The 15097-nt window shown below is 61.3% G+C and overlaps 1 protein-coding gene across 2 annotated transcripts in view; it reads left to right on the plus strand.

Annotated features, from left to right (window-relative positions):
- Window positions 1-11127, plus strand: part of LMX1B (LIM homeobox transcription factor 1 beta) — a gene marked incomplete at both ends in the record, with an annotated part of 77373 nt that extends 66246 nt beyond the window's left edge. Inside the window, 6 exons of one of the 2 annotated variants that reach the window (XM_080820030.1) lie at window positions 5380-5612; window positions 7462-7643; window positions 7857-7934; window positions 8070-8136; window positions 10216-10359; window positions 10663-11127. In XM_080820030.1, coding sequence (XP_080676156.1) covers window positions 5380-5612; window positions 7462-7643; window positions 7857-7934; window positions 8070-8136; window positions 10216-10359; window positions 10663-10820 — 862 coding nt within the window. Of the gene's footprint in view, window positions 1-5379; window positions 5613-7461; window positions 7644-7856; window positions 7935-8069; window positions 8179-10215; window positions 10360-10662 lie in introns of both variants that reach the window. The other variant, XM_080820031.1, reaches the window with a different exon arrangement.
- Between the last annotated feature and the right edge of the window lie 3970 nt (window positions 11128-15097).

The following is a 15097-nucleotide window of genomic DNA, read 5'->3' on the forward strand; positions in this document are numbered from 1 at the left end:
GGGCCACTGAGGCCCAGAAAGAAGGGGCCTGTGTATGGTTCCTGTGCCAGGAAGGGACAGAGCCAAGATTCCAAGCCTAGTGCATGCTTATGGTCTCGAAGACTGGGGTGAAATCCCACAGGGAGAGGCTGGAGGGGTCCCCAGCATGTTACGAAGCCAATTTTATTGGAGGTAAAAGAATCAGACCTACAGCGTTGCCTCTCCGCAGTTGTCAGTGGCTTAAGAGAAATTAATTAATCAGATTTGTAATCCGTGTTCAAATGCTCCAGAAAAAAAATTGGTTTTCAGAGTTTTGTTTATTAGCTTTATGAGTTTAATAAATTGAGCGTTTAACAAATAAACCAGTAAAAACTCAGAGGAGACAGAGATGTGTTCTCATAGCCAGGAACTCTTCACGGGAAGGACGTCCCTAAAAAAAGGGAATTTCTTACTCCGAAATCACAGATGATCCTGGGGGAGAGTGGATATGTTTGTGACGGGGACATATTCAGTTTCGTTTAAGAAAAATCGCTCAGCTACACCTGCTGGGTGCCGGGCTTATGCTGAGTGATCAGAACTTGGGTGTTCAGAGCCTGGAGGGCAGACAGACCTGGGCATGGTACCCCCAGCAAAGGACAAGGGTGACTGGTGGGCAGAGAAGTATTTGGAGACACGGAGCAGGGAGGGAGTATAGGGTAGTGCTGCCAGATGACCTTGACCCCTGCCTTTTGTGCTTTGGTGTCCTCATCTGTAAAAAGGGGATGGAAACAGTGTCTTTCCTTAAGGGTTCTTAGAGGACTTAATGAGGTGATGCAAGTGATGATAATTGAGCTCAGTAACATTAGTGAGACAGACAGACAAACACACACAGAACTGAGCCAGGAATGCTTTGTCTAGCTCAAGCCAGACAGAAGCTAGAAGGACCCAGAATCTAGGGTGGTCATGAGGGGGAAGCTTGGTTGGGACCTGTAAACCTGATGTCGGGAAGGCCACTCCCAGGAGCGATGGAGACCCCAGTGAGGGTGACCAAGAAGGACAACAAGAGAACAAAAGAAAGGCAGCTCTGTGGGGTGCTTTCTTCATGCCTGGCACTGTGCCAAGGGCTTTACATGCAGTAGGCCCTTCCAACAGCCCTGTAGGAAGGTACCACCAGTCCCATTTCATAGATGAAGAAACTGAGCGTCGGAGAGGTTAAATGTCTTGAGCGACATGTCTTTGTCCCTGTCTCACCCAGGGACAAAGTGAGAGTCAGGTTGGAACCCTGGACTGCCGGTTCCATCATCCCCCCACCCCCACACTGCTCTCCTGCAGGCAGCACGTCTTCTCAGGGCACGTGGTGGGTGCCCCTGCCAGACCAGGCTCGGGGTCGAACCCACCCGCCCTACCTCGCAGGCGGAACAGGACTGTATTGGTTCGTTCAGCATTCATTGCATAAATATTTGCCCCTCGCCTTCGTGTGTCTGGGGCCTTGTACTCAGCTCCAAAGGGAGAGGTTACCCTGGGAAAAGTGGACCTGGAAGTAAGGAAAGTGGATTCCTTCTAGTAAATACCATAATGGGGAGGAGATGTGAGGATGGGAAACTCAGCAAGGAAGACATCTACGACTGGAGAGGAGAAGGGAGGCTTCCTGGAGGAAGGGATATCCAAGCTGAATCCTTCAGAATAAGCAGGTGTTTGGCTGTCAAATGTCAAGGGTGGGAGGAATGGTGTTCTGGACATTAGAGACAGCAGGAGGAAAGGCTTGGCAGTTTACATGGGGAATGGGGGTGGGTTGTGTGGGTTGCTGGCAAGTCTGGGTGCCTGTGCTGTGGTCATGAAGCTTCCGCTGGATTTGGAGCTCCTGGATTGGGGGAGGAGCCTGGGCCGGGGGATTGGCCCCGAAAGGGCCAGGCAGGTGGAGGGCAAGCCACGGCTGGTCTCCCACCCCACCATCCCTCCACCCCAAGTGTGGGAAGCAGAAACACACGCATCTGGAACCCCCAGCACAATTCTGGGGAGTCGGGACTTTTGTCCCCATCTTAGGGATGAGGACATAGACTCTGACTTGCCCAAGGTTACACAGCTGGTAAGTGGCTGAGTCAGGATTGAGATTATGACCTGGGCGCCAAATCCAGTGCCTCGGATGCTGGCAGGGCCTTTTGCCCTCATGCTCCAGGGCCCCCGTGGGGCAGGAAGGCTCAGAGTTCCTCAGCCTGAGCAACTTTGTCTCTGGTCAGTATGTGCAGCTTCTGGGCACCGTTCCTGGAGAGGCCCATTCCCGGCCTCAAAAGGCCTGCCCAGCTCCCTGACCTCTCCCTCTGTGCTCACTGCCCGACACTGACAACTCGCTGCACCTTCACATGAAGAAGCAGATCAGTAAGCTGAGGGTCAGAAAGAGGAAATCACTTGTCCAGTCACTGGCCAGGAAGTGGTAGAACCAGGCATTGAATGCAAGTCCATCCAGTCCCAGTGCCCCTCGCCTGCCTGCTTGCGTCTCAGCAGTCGGTTCCACCAACCCTTCACAATGGGAGGGGTTGAGGGAGGGAGGGGGGCTCAGGGAGAGGAGGGGACCCCGCTGGCACCCCAGCCCCTCCCGCACGTGCGTTAGTCGTGCTCACCCTGGCTCCGTAGACAAAGGCAGCCCCATAATTGGGAGTATTTCATGCATTCCCCCCCGATGTTTTATTGGGTGGAGAGATGCTTGGAGACCAAGCGGATGGCACATTCCGTTTATAAAGTGTGCGCAGTTTGTTTTATATCCCGAGTTTTTGCAATCTAGATAACAGATGACGCCCCGAGTGGCTGGCGCTGCCTCGGTAATGGCGGCACGGAGCCTTTGGAGAAGTATTAATAATAGATTGTGTTGATGAGTTTGGAGAAAGTAGCAATCGACCCCCTGCTGCCAAGGCATTAGCGCGGCTGTTCTGAATGCAGCCTGCATGGTGGCGGGCGCCTGCAAATGCGGGTCACCCCTCCTGCTGCCACCCTCCCCTACCTAAGAGGGCCTCCTCTCCAGGAGCAGCAGCCCCCAGGCTGACCCCAGCCTGGGCCCCTGGCCCCACCAGGCTGGCCCAGAGATGCAGCCCGTGCCTGTCTTCTCATGGGCTACTGAGGCCGGGCTGCAGACCTTAGCGTGGCGCTTAGATCAGGAGGTAGAACTGTGGGAAGGAGACAGAGGGGTGATGGGCGGGGGGTGGGGTGGGGGGACAGGGCAGAATCAGCCTCCATGTCAGAGCATCAAGTTCTGGCAGCCTGGTTCCTTCCCCAGCCCCTTGGGAGAGCCGATCAGCCAGCCAGATTCCTAGGGGCCTCTGCCAAAGGTGACCATGGACAGTTGGGTAGGTTGTGCCTTGAACAAAGTTATCCGGCCCAAGGGCCAAATCGGAGCTGAAATCCAGCCCGTGTTCCCCTCGCAAAGCCACGCACTATGTGGGTTAGCAGGGTCCTGTATGCCTGAGCCTTAGCCCACCCCAAGCCTTCACTCACCCGCTTTGCAAACACTCACTGAGGCCTTTTTGAGGATGGGGTAGAGCCAGGTCCCGCCTTGTGGAACCCCTGCAGAATGGGAAGCTGACAGAGGCATGTGCCGTCCCTGATGTGATACTCACGTACCAAGTTACAAGCTCAGTATCATCGAATCCCCACACCAGCCCTTCAAGGGAGGTCCTGTTGACATCCCCATTTCACAGTAGAAGGAAGGCCGAGGGAAGCTCGGGTGAGCATACAGGAGGCCACTTCCCCCTGACAGGGGCATCAAAGAAGGCTCCCCAGAGGAGGTGGCATTGCAGTGGGGCACTGCAGGATGAGTAGGAGCCTGTTCAGTCGAACAGCGGCGGATGGCAGGGGTTGCTGGGGATGCCCCCACCCGTTTGAGTGCCCGGCCCGTGCCAGGGCCGCAGGCAGAGCGCAGATCGGCCCCGTCCGCCGCACCCCGCTAGTTCATCGTGAGCGGCGCTGACGGCAGCCCCGGGAAGGGAGGCAGGCCGAGTGCCTCGCATTTATGGCCATTTCTGTTCCGGAACCGATTAGTAGAGAATTGCTGCTGTAATGTGCGCCTGTGATGGCGGGCCATAAAGAGGGATGGGATGCACACAGCGCTCCCAAGGTGGCGCCCGCAGACGTGGCCCAGGGACGTGGGGAATGAAAAATGGTTTTAATTCCCTCCCAGCAGCAATAATTTGATTCTTCATAAATTTTTCCATCAAAGTGTTGTTGAGGCTGAGTTCCCACAGAGCAGGCCACGTGACTGGGAGGGGGGAGCCGGGAGGAGCGGTCAGTGGGTGAGGGCAGAGGAGCGGCCACGCAGCTCAGACCCTCCTGCAAACACAGGCGGGAGGCAGGGGCATCCCCGCCTGGCTTTGTCTCCAGAGATGGGAGATGGATCCGGTTTGTCATGGAGGGGCTGGGGCAGGCCCAGGCTCCCAGGGGGCCTCATCCCTTATGACCACGTGACCCTGAGCCAGCGACTCCGCCTCTCCGCACCCCAGTTTCCTTATCTCTGAGATGGGGCTAACGTGCATTCCTGCCTCATCGGGTCACTGCGGATTACGTGCATTTCTGTGTGCAGAGCGCTTAGAGCGGCGGCTGCCACACTGTCTGGGCTCAGTAGACATCTGCACGTGGTAAAGATGCTCAAGCCGAAATGAGGGATAAGCAGGGGTTAGCCCAGCCGAGGGACCGAGAAAGTACATGCTGACAGGCCAGTGGGAAGGTGCCCTGGAGAAGCCGCAGGCCGTTCCATCGGGCTGCAGAAAGAGGCAGGGTGTCAAGGGCCTCGAAGCCCCAGGGAGTCACAGAAGAGTCTGGAGCAGGGAAGCAGCATGAGCAGATGTGGGTTTTAGACAGCTTCCTCCGGCTCTCATCCTGGAGGGTGATTTGAAGGGTGGAGGGGCCCGGAGCCCAGGAAGGGGACTGAGGCAGGCACTCAGGCAGGAGAGGAGCAGCCCAGCCTGGGTGGTGGGCCGGACAGGGCTCAGGATCGCTTGGATGTGGGAGAGCGAGGGGAGACCAGAGAGGAGGCAGAGCAGGTCCTGGAGTGAGGGGAGAGGGGACCAGGAGGCCGCCTGCCCTTCTCAGGCCCAGAACCCGCCTGACTCTTGAGGAAGGTTGAGGCTGACCATGTGCTCTGCCCTCTAGTGGCCGCGGTATCTCGGAGCAAGAAGGGCCCTGGGCTGGTACGCCCAGGAGAGGGCACCTCAGGGCAGGATGCCCAGAGCACCCCCTTAGGCCACCAGGGCCCTGGGGAGCCAGAAGAGCGGGGCCACGGGGCCCTCCCACTGTCTGGCTCTGTGCCCAGGTGGGGCCTCTCCTATCTTGGATGGGGGGTGGCAGGGTGGCAGGAGGGAGAGGCCCCTGGTGGACAGCAGCCTCGGGGAGGAGCCCCCCGAGCCACGCCAATGAGCCCGCCCTGTGCACCTGCAGGCTCTTCGCAGCCAAGTGCAGCGGCTGCATGGAGAAGATCGCCCCCACGGAGTTTGTGATGCGGGCGCTGGAATGCGTGTACCACCTGGGCTGCTTCTGCTGCTGCGTGTGTGAGCGGCAGCTGCGCAAGGGCGACGAGTTTGTGCTCAAGGAGGGCCAGCTGCTGTGCAAGGGGGACTACGAGAAGGAGAAGGACCTGCTCAGCTCCGTGAGTCCCGACGAGTCTGACTCTGGTGAGCCGTGGCTGGAGCTGGGCTGGGAGGGGGGGGTGTGCGCAGCAGGGGGGCAGGAGGCGGGGCGCTGCCAGAGAAGCCCAATCCTGACCCCAGGACCCGAGCTACGTACAGACAGTGCTCCCCCATCAGATGCCCATGGACACCGGTGTGCATGCCCCCAGGCCCACAAACGCATGTGCGGACACTGCCACTGGGGCACAAATGCTCATGCACCAGCATACGTGCATGGGACCACACATGTCCACACACAAGCACATTCGATGCTCAGGGGCACATAAGCACGGACACAGGAACATCTGTAGATGTGCGCTGAGATGCCCAAGCACGTGCGAACCCGCACCCAGGAACACACACTGCGCGTCTACTTAAACACACCCACGTGCACACATGACCCAGCTCACACGTCACACATGCACGGAGCAGTGATGCATACGGCTGCACACACATTTGTCCACACGCTTACCCGGACTGCAGTTTAGACATGAGCACACGCACACATACCCTGCTCTCTGACCCCCCCTTCCTTGTCCTCCCTTTGCCTTGCTGTGGCCCCCACCGTGGCATGGCACCACAGGTGTCCCCACCCGCCCAGGTCTGCAGGCTGCTGGTGGCCACGAAGCAGGGCTCTGACACAGCCTTCAGCAGCAGGGGGCAGCAGCCTGAGCTCTTCCGTTTCCTGGCTGGGTGGGGGGACCGGGGCATTTTATGGTGGAGGCAAAGACCCCCTTTCCCAGGATGAAGGCACCTCTTTATTCTGTTCCAGCCCCCAGAAGGGCTGCGCCAGCTTAGAGCCCTCCTGCCAGAAGGGCGGGTACAACCAGGAATGAGTCTTGGAAGGGAAGAGCCAGGGAGAAGGCTGGGGCCCTGTCATTCCCAGGGAGTGGGGAAGGACTGGAGCAGAGGGCTTGGCAAGGAGATGGCCTGGTCTTTAGAGCCCTTGGGGGTAACTTAGAGCCCTCGGTCAGAGGGCCTTCCAGAAGAGCTTTGTCCTGTCGGTGTCCTTAGAGGAAGTAGTGAGCTCCCCATCCATCTGTCCCTCTGTCCACCCATGGGCAGGGCACCGTGGTGGCTTTCTGGGCTCTTAGAGCAGAGCAGACACTAGCCAGGTGCCATTGGCCCATTCCTATCAGGCCTGGGGTGGGGGTCTTGGAGGGAGGCGACCCAGCCCCGGGGCTCATGGTCTGAAGAAGATGGGCCTGGGAATAGGAGACCAGCTTAGGCTCGGGGACAGTGGGAGGCGCATGGTGTCCGCCTGGGGCTGGCATCTCTGAGACCCACAATTCTGGGACATGGAAGTGGCCGTGTGTGCATGGTGGGCGTGGGTGTGTCTCTGGATGAACACACATGCTTCTGTGTGCGTGTGTGTGTGTGTTCAGGTGTGTGCTTGCCTGTATGTCCCCACCTGTGAGCACGGGCCTGTGTGTGTGTGTGTGTGTGTGTCCGTGAGCTGTGTGTGCCCCGTGCTGTGTGGGCCCACGTGCCAGTGTGCATGTGCACACGTCAGTGGTTGAGTGTATAACTGTGTGCGTGGTGTGTGTGCTGTCGTCATGAATACTCGGGTGTGACAATGTCTGGGGTATGGCTTTGCCTGACAGTTCTTAGTCTCTGGAAGCTGCCAAGAAAGAAGGCTCCCCGGAGTCTCCTCACTGGGTTGTGGGACCCACTGGCCCTGGGCTGGGATAGCAGGAACCAGTTTTCCCAGGTTGACAAGCTGCCCTGGGGTCTCCAGAGTGCAGGGGGCTGGTGTTGGCAGGAGGTGAGGGGATCCCACCAGGCGACAGATGGCCTCCGGGTACAAATCTGAGACCCCTGTACAAGACTGATGGGCTGGGTGTGTCCCCCACAGTGAAGAGCGAGGACGAGGATGGGGACATGAAGCCGGCCAAGGGGCAGGGCAGCCAGAGTAAAGGCAGCGGGGACGACGGGAAAGACCCCCGGAGGCCCAAGCGACCCCGGACCATCCTCACCACGCAGCAGCGAAGAGCCTTCAAGGCCTCCTTCGAGGTGTCCTCCAAGCCCTGCCGAAAGGTAAGGGGCCGCTGGGGTGGGGCGGGGCCGACACCCCACACCCGCCGCCTTCCCAGACAGTGCCCCTACCACTCTTGCCGGGGATGGGGACGTCCCTCCACCTCCCCCGCCCATCCCTCAGTTCCCCCAAACCACCACCTCCCTGGCCTGCTGCCCCGGCCCCCGCCCCCAGGCCTGATCCGTGACACCCCCCCCCCCCCCCGCCCCGGGCAGGTCCGAGAGACGCTGGCAGCAGAGACAGGCCTCAGCGTGCGTGTGGTCCAGGTGTGGTTTCAGAACCAAAGAGCCAAGGTGAGAGGCCACCTGTTGCCCCCGCTGGGCAGGGCTGGAGTGGGGGTGCAGGCAGAAGACACGGTCCTGCTGGGAGGGGCCGGGACTGAATGGGGACGGGGAGGTGGGGACTGGCACGTCCTGTGTCCCCTGCAGATGAAGAAGTTGGCGCGGCGGCACCAGCAGCAGCAGGAGCAGCAGAACTCACAGCGGCTGGGCCAAGGTGAGCCGGGACCGGGGCGACAGGGCCCAGGCTCAGCCTCTGGTAACAGCACTCTTCCCTCACTCCCTGGACCCCGGACCCTGGACCCCGGACCCCTTCCACCAGGGCCGTGAGGGCTGTGGGAGCTGGCGCCCCGGAACCTGCTGGGATGGAGAGAGCCGGTGGGGACCACGGGGGGCCCCAGGAGGAGAGATGGCAGCGTGGGCTGCGCCGAGGGGTGGCAGAATTTTCGCCCCTGGGACGCCTGGCTGGCTCCGTCAGTGGAACGTGTGACTCTTGGTCTCAGCGTCACGAGTTCAAGCCCGCGTTTGGCCTAGAGCTTACTTAAAAACGAACAAAAAACCCAAAAAACCTGCAACCATCTCCCACCCTCAGGGTGTGCCAGGCACAGTTGTCACCATTGGCCATGCTCAGCCTCTCGGAATGCCCACCGATCCCGGAGGGGAAGGGCACTGTCACAGCCCATCTCACAGCCAAGGAGGCGGAGACTCAGACCAGAGGACTTACTGGGATCGCTCAGCGAGTGAGGGGCAAAGCTGGCCTCGGCCCCACATGTGGCATTCCAAAGCTGTGGTTTTCACGTGACCATACGGCCCACCGCCCACGACAGAATTCAGCAGAAATCTCGAGAGAGACTGTGCGGGGTGTTGAGGAGTTCAGTGTGGGTTCCCGCTGGGTGGTAAGGAGCCAGCTGGAGGGGCAGCGGCCAGACCCCCGAACACTGGGCTTTGCCAAAATGTTACCACTTCTTGGGTGGGGGGGTGGCCTCCCCAGCCCCATGGGGACATTGAGCCTTGTAGGGACTGCCCAAGAGGAGTGGGGGCCCCAGGGCTGGCTGCTCCCAGGTGAGACGGGGGCTTTGGGGCAGATGCCAGGGCACTGATGGACGGGCCCCTTCTATCAGGGCTCAGGGCCAGGCCCGGGTCCCCAGCTGCACTGGAGCCTTGGAACCCAGTTCTTCCTCTCTGCCCCTGCCTCCCCCCGCCCCCAAGACAGCCTGGCCTCCTGGGGCTGTGGCCACTGTCTCTGATCTCCCAGCCACCACCTCCTCTGTTCCCAGCTGCCTCTGAGAGGCAGCTTCCCCCAGAATGTTCCACGGTCCCGCTTGAGCTCATCAGGGCCCTTCCTGTGCTGCACACAGCAGCCCCTGCTGCCACATTCGCACAGCACCCTCTGCCCCTCCTCACCCCACCTCAGCAAACGGCACCACCCTCCACCCAGTGCCCGCACCAGGAACCTGGGAGTCGCCTCTGACCCTCCTGTCCTCGCACCACATCCGCTCCGTGGCCAAGCAGGGCCGCGGAGGCTGCTGCTGCGTCCCTCGTGCCCCTCCCGGGAGCCCCTCCCACAGCAGACTTCCTCAGGGGGAACCACACTGAGCTCTGAGGCTGGTTGGCGGGGGGGGGGGGGGGGGGCGCCCAGAGGACCGTCTTCCTCCCCACCCCTGGCCTTCTCGCATCCTGGCACTAGAGCCCCTGCACAGGGCTCCCTGCTCCCATTGGCTAGTTTCTCCCCTCCCTGCCTTTGCTGCTTGCCTGCCCCTGGCATGGTTGAACCCCTGCTGATTCTTTAAGTGACGTGGAGTTAGGGGGTCCCTTCCTCCAGGAACTCTTCCCTGAACTCCTTTGGCCTGGGCCCCACCTTGATGCTCCCAGATGCAGGGAGCTCACGGCACCCACATGTTGAATCATGACCACCTACTTAGTGTCTGTGTCCCCCAGGCGGTGAGCTTCTGGAGGGCAGGGCCACTGGAGGAAGGAAGGAGGTGGGGAGGGGAGATCCCTGGCTTTCGATAAACCGATTCGTGCGTTTATCTATGGGTTTGTTCCTGTGTGTCTGGGGAAAAGGGGCCAGGGGTCAGATGCCTGGGTTCAGTGGCCCTGGGTCAGCACAGGCAACCTGGGGAAGTGCAGAAGAGGTCAGAGTCGGGGGGGGCTGCAGTGGGCCCCGTGGCCTTGGGGAGTCATATGGGAGGTCAGTGGGAACGCCTGAGGTATATCTGGGAGGGCGCCCCGGGGCAGCGTGGGCTCTGGGATGAGGTGGACAGGGCGGGTCGGTGAAAGTGTGCTCTCTCCGCAGAGGTCCTGTCCAGTCGCATGGAGGGCATGATGGCCTCCTACACGCCATTGGCCCCACCCCAGCAGCAGATCGTGGCCATGGAGCAGAGTCCCTACGGCAGCAGCGACCCCTTCCAGCAGGGCCTCACGCCGCCCCAAATGCCAGGTGACCACATGAACCCCTATGGTAAGCCGCCCCACCCCCCCCTGCCCACCCCAGCACCGCCCCTGCCCACCACCCCCGGGCCGGCAGGCCCCCCCCGACACAGCCTGCCTGCCTGCCTGCCGCCTCCCATCGGAAGGGGGTGCCCGGCCAGGCCCCACCTGCGGCCCTCAGCGCCTCCGGCCCCCCATCGCCGCCACAGGTCACCCCGTCCCTCCTCACCTCTGGCCGCACAGGCTGCAGGGCCGAAAGGGGCCCCCCGGGAGCTCACGCCCGCCCGGCTCCTGACGCCCCCTCTGCCCCCAGGGAACGACTCCATCTTCCATGACATCGACAGCGATACCTCCTTAACCAGCCTCAGCGACTGCTTCCTCGGCTCCTCGGACGTGGGCTCCCTGCAGGCCCGCGTGGGGAACCCCATCGACCGGCTCTACTCCATGCAGAGTTCCTACTTCGCCTCCTGAGAGCCAGCCGGCCGCTTGGACGCTTGGGCCAGGGTCCTGGGAGGTGGGGGGGCCCGCGGCCGCCACGGCCAGCCCCACCGCCCGCACAGACTCTACACACAGCCATACGGTGCCCTTCCCCTGGGCCGGCCGGGCAGGCAGACGGGCGCAGCCTGGGCAGGGCCGCGTCCTGCCGGCAGAGACCGTGTCACCCCAGGGACCCAGAGTCTCGGAAAGCCGCTCGCCTCCCAGCCCCACCTCGGCCTCCATCGCCTCCTTCTCCCTACCCATCTCTTTTTTGGGAAGCTTAAATTCTCTCTATTTTTTTAAACGTCCTCTCTGTGTCTCCCCCAACCTCCAGGGGCCGGGCCTAGGTCCAGGCAAGCCCCCCCCAACCCCCCGCCACCGCCCCAGCATGCCCCAAGGCGACCATGTTGTGTGCGGTGCGTGTTACCTGCGAGGGCGCATCCCTGTGCGCGGGGCTCGTGCCCAGCTCCCCCACCTCCGAGCGCCAGCCCGCCAGCCTGGGTTCATGTGTCCCAGTCCGAATCTGGAACAGAAGTGGGGAAGAGCCTGGCGGGTGTGCCCAGCCCACCTCAGCTCTGCCCTGAGGGGGAGTCCCTGGGGAGGGTAGACCGAGCCTCACTTGCAGACGCACACAGCCCCGAAGGCCATGCGGATCCGCACGCAGGTACACAGACAAGCTGAAGAGACACAGAGGCGCTCCGGGGGCCAGCCCTGCCACGTCAGGAAGGGGAAAGAGGCCAGACCGGGGCAGGGACCCCATCTTCTTACAGCAATAGGGGAGAAGGAAGGAGGGGACGGGAGGGAGGGGGGAGTTTGGGGCTTGAAACACGTGGACGCAGGTGTATCCTAGCCTCAGCCTACATGGGGGGCTGCCTGAGCAGGCAGGGCAGAGACAGGGCCCCCGGAAGCAGGTGGGACAAATGGCAGAACCTCTAAGTGGAAAGGGACCTCCCAAGTCACACACTTGGCCCATCATCTATCCGAAGCTTGGCTCCCTCTGCCTCTCGCGTACCTCCCGTGGCGGGGAGCCCGCTGCTTCATCCCGCCCACCCCCGCCCCGGGCCGGCTGCCCTTCTCTGCTGATTTGGCCTCTGCCTCTTTGAGCCCCAAGTCTTCACTTCTCAAAGCCAGGCTCTTCCAGTCTCTCTGGCTCTCTCTCCTAAAACTGTACCCTCAGCTGGGCTCCAGCTTTCAATCTAAAGGTGGAACAGATGTAACTCAATCTCCCCACGGTATCAGCCAGCTACCTCCCCTCTTTAGGCGCCCTGCCTCTGTTCATGTGGCCCAAAATGAGACCACGTTACCTGGAAACTCACCCTGCCCTTCTGTAACTGGATCCCCGACCCTCACACACACACGGCTGATGGGCCACAAGGCTCTCTGGTGTGTGTGGGGGAGGGGCACTTATTGTTTAGATCCCACAAAGGACCTTGGCTTTTTCACTCGCCGCATTTCTTCTTCCTTAATTCAGTCTGGCCTGTGGAGTTTCTCTGCACCCCAAGCTCTGTGACACTGGCTTGCTGTCCCTGTCATGTCAGGAGTCAGCCCTGCGCTTCTCACCCAAGGCACATGAACTGCCTGCACCTCTCCCGTCCGGTGTGGGCCCGTGAACCAGTCCTCCTTGGAGGACACGTCCCAGGGCACGTCCAGCCCTGTTTTGTCAGATGCCCCGAGGGAAGCCAGACGGGCTGCCTCAGCCCCCAGCCTGGATCCACTCAGCTCCGACCTTGCCAAAAGAGGGAGTGGGGTCTGTCTGACGGGTTCTGTTCTCAGTGACCCCTCTCCGGCCTCTGGTGGCCGCTGTGTCCTCCGCCAGGTGCTCAGAGTCCTGCCTGTAATTCTGACACCAAGCCCTAGGCCGCCACCCTGAGATCTGGCTGGCCCAGCCTCTGAGCCAATAGGACAGTGGGCGTCTCTCTCCGCCTTTGGGCCCCTCCGCCCGGCCCCCTCTAGGATTCTCCACACTCGCCAGCCTGCTCCGCGCTTTGGCTCCTCTGTCCGGTGGGGAGCCCGAGGCTGCTCCAAAGTGTCCTGTGCTCTTCCCCAGGGCTGTCAGCGGGGCAAGGTGGCTCAGCCTGGCCCTGCCTCCTTGTACCACACGAACTAGCCCACCTGGGTATGGTACCATCTCTTGCCCTGGGCCACCAGTGGTCCCTTAGGCAGCCACGCTGGTTTCTTGAGCGATGCTCCCCTTCCTCTTCTTGTGCTCACATGGTCCAAATCATGCTGGGGGTGCTTGGGGCAGGCCCAGGGCAGCACCCCCCCCAGCCCCCAGAGGCCCTGGTCCTTCTCTACCAGACTCTTTCAGAAGGAAGCTCAGAAATGGGCATCGGGTCCACTCCCTTTATCCCAGCCTGGAAAGCCCGGGCTGGGAGAGGAGAGGGAGAAGGGACACCATGCCAGCCCCTCATCTTCTTGGTCTGGTGAATGGCCTCCAGGTCAGGGGGCATCATCTGTCTTGCCAGCCCACCTGGGGCCTCACAACCTCCCAAGTCCAGCCCAGGCTCTGCCCTCGCTGTGCACTGCTCCTTGCGGGGCGCTGGTTCATAGACGCCCACACTCAGGTCCCACGGATGGTCAAAGCCAGAGAGACTTCAGAGTGTCCCGTCGGCCAGAGACGCCCCATCAGCCATGGTCAGGTGACTGCCGTGTGCTGCAACTCACTGTCCTGTTCCCTCAGGCTCCCTCAGGCTCCCCCAAAACATCTGCTGTCCACCCTGCCCAGCGGCCAGCGGTCAGGGTCACCCCGCAGAGGCATGTGGAGGCAAGCAGGCTCACTGGAGTCTGGGGTGAGGTGGGATAAGCAGGCTCTTCCCATCGCATTTGGGAGAAGTGAAGCCTTGACCGGGGGGCGCAGTGAGCAGCCAGGAGCACTCCCCACCCCGACCATCATCACCCGTGGTGGCTGGGATGGGAAGCCCAAGGGAAGAGGGAGGTCAAGTTCTGGTCCAGAGGAAGAGGCAGAAAGTGTGAGGTGGGCAGGGGGAGAAAAACCGAGTTCTGTTTCCCTGCTGCGGAGGGCGAGGCTCAGAGGGAGGAAGGACGCTGCCCCAAGTGACACAGCAAATGAGGCAGAGGAGGGACAAGAAGGTGGGGTCCCGCCCCCAGCCAGAGCCTCATCTGCCTGCTCCATGGAGCCTCCTGGGGGGCCGCACAGACAAAGGGACCCTATGGTCCCAAAGGTCCCACTGTAGGGCAGGCAGAGTCTGTAGGGGAAGAGGTCAGGGCAAGCGGGCTGGGCATGTGGGGAGGATTCCCAGGACAGGGAGGCAAGGAGTCCACTGTCTCCAGCCGAGCAGGGCGCAAGCGAGGTCAGGCCCCTGTCGCAGGGCTGGGGGGCGGCCTCTTCTCCTTTAGGGGGCTCAGCTGCCCCCCAGCAGTGAGGCTGCCTCACCCACCCCTGTGGAGCCAGCATCCCTCTCTCCACTCCCCGGGAGGGCAAACCGGCTGACCCCTGCTCAGCCTGAGCTCTGGGCACCGCCTGAGGTCTGGGGGAACCTGCAGGTCTGGGGCTCACTCTGCCCTGCAGGGAAGAGGGTCCACACTCACGCACACGCACAGACACACACTCACACCCAGACGCACACGGAGGCTCACGTACCTACTCACACTCCCGGGCACACGAGGCCTGAGGGCTGGGGGAGCAGGAAGGACCCTCCACCATTTGGCCCTTGGAAGGTGCAGTTTGCCATGAGCCTGTCTGCCAGTGCCCACCCCCCGACCCCGACCGAGGGCCCCACGGGAGCCCAGCCCAGCTGGGCGTGGGGACCGGCCATCGGCCATTCCTCTGTTTTCCTTGTACAGACTCTCACAGCCCACCCGCCATCCCCAGACACATTTTATTTAATAACTTGTCATTGTTAAATTATTTATTAGCGTCTACCACATCACTCCCCCAACCCTGCCCTCCACGCTCACCTTCTGCCTCTTCCCACAAAAGCAGAAAATGGAAACACCAACAAAAGATGAGACATCAGTATATTTGTAAATAAATCAACCTGTACACGCCTGTGCTGCCTCTCCTTGGGGGGCGGGAGGGACCCGGCCGGAGCCAGTCCTGCGCGAGGCGTGGGGGGCTACTCCGTGGGCGCCAGGGACAGCAGGTCAAGGAGGAGGGAGGGCTCGGGGTCCCTGTTCTCACCCCAGCCCCTTCCTTTCCCCATCCCATAATCCTCACCATCGTATCCTTGGTCCATTCCAACCCCAAACCACCTCCATGCTTAAGACATCCCATCCCACTCTCTCCTGTTTCCCAACACATTCATTCAACC

This window comes from Martes martes, assembly GCF_963455335.1.
Source record: "Martes martes genome assembly, chromosome: 12".
Lineage (NCBI taxonomy): Eukaryota > Metazoa > Chordata > Mammalia > Carnivora > Mustelidae > Martes > Martes martes.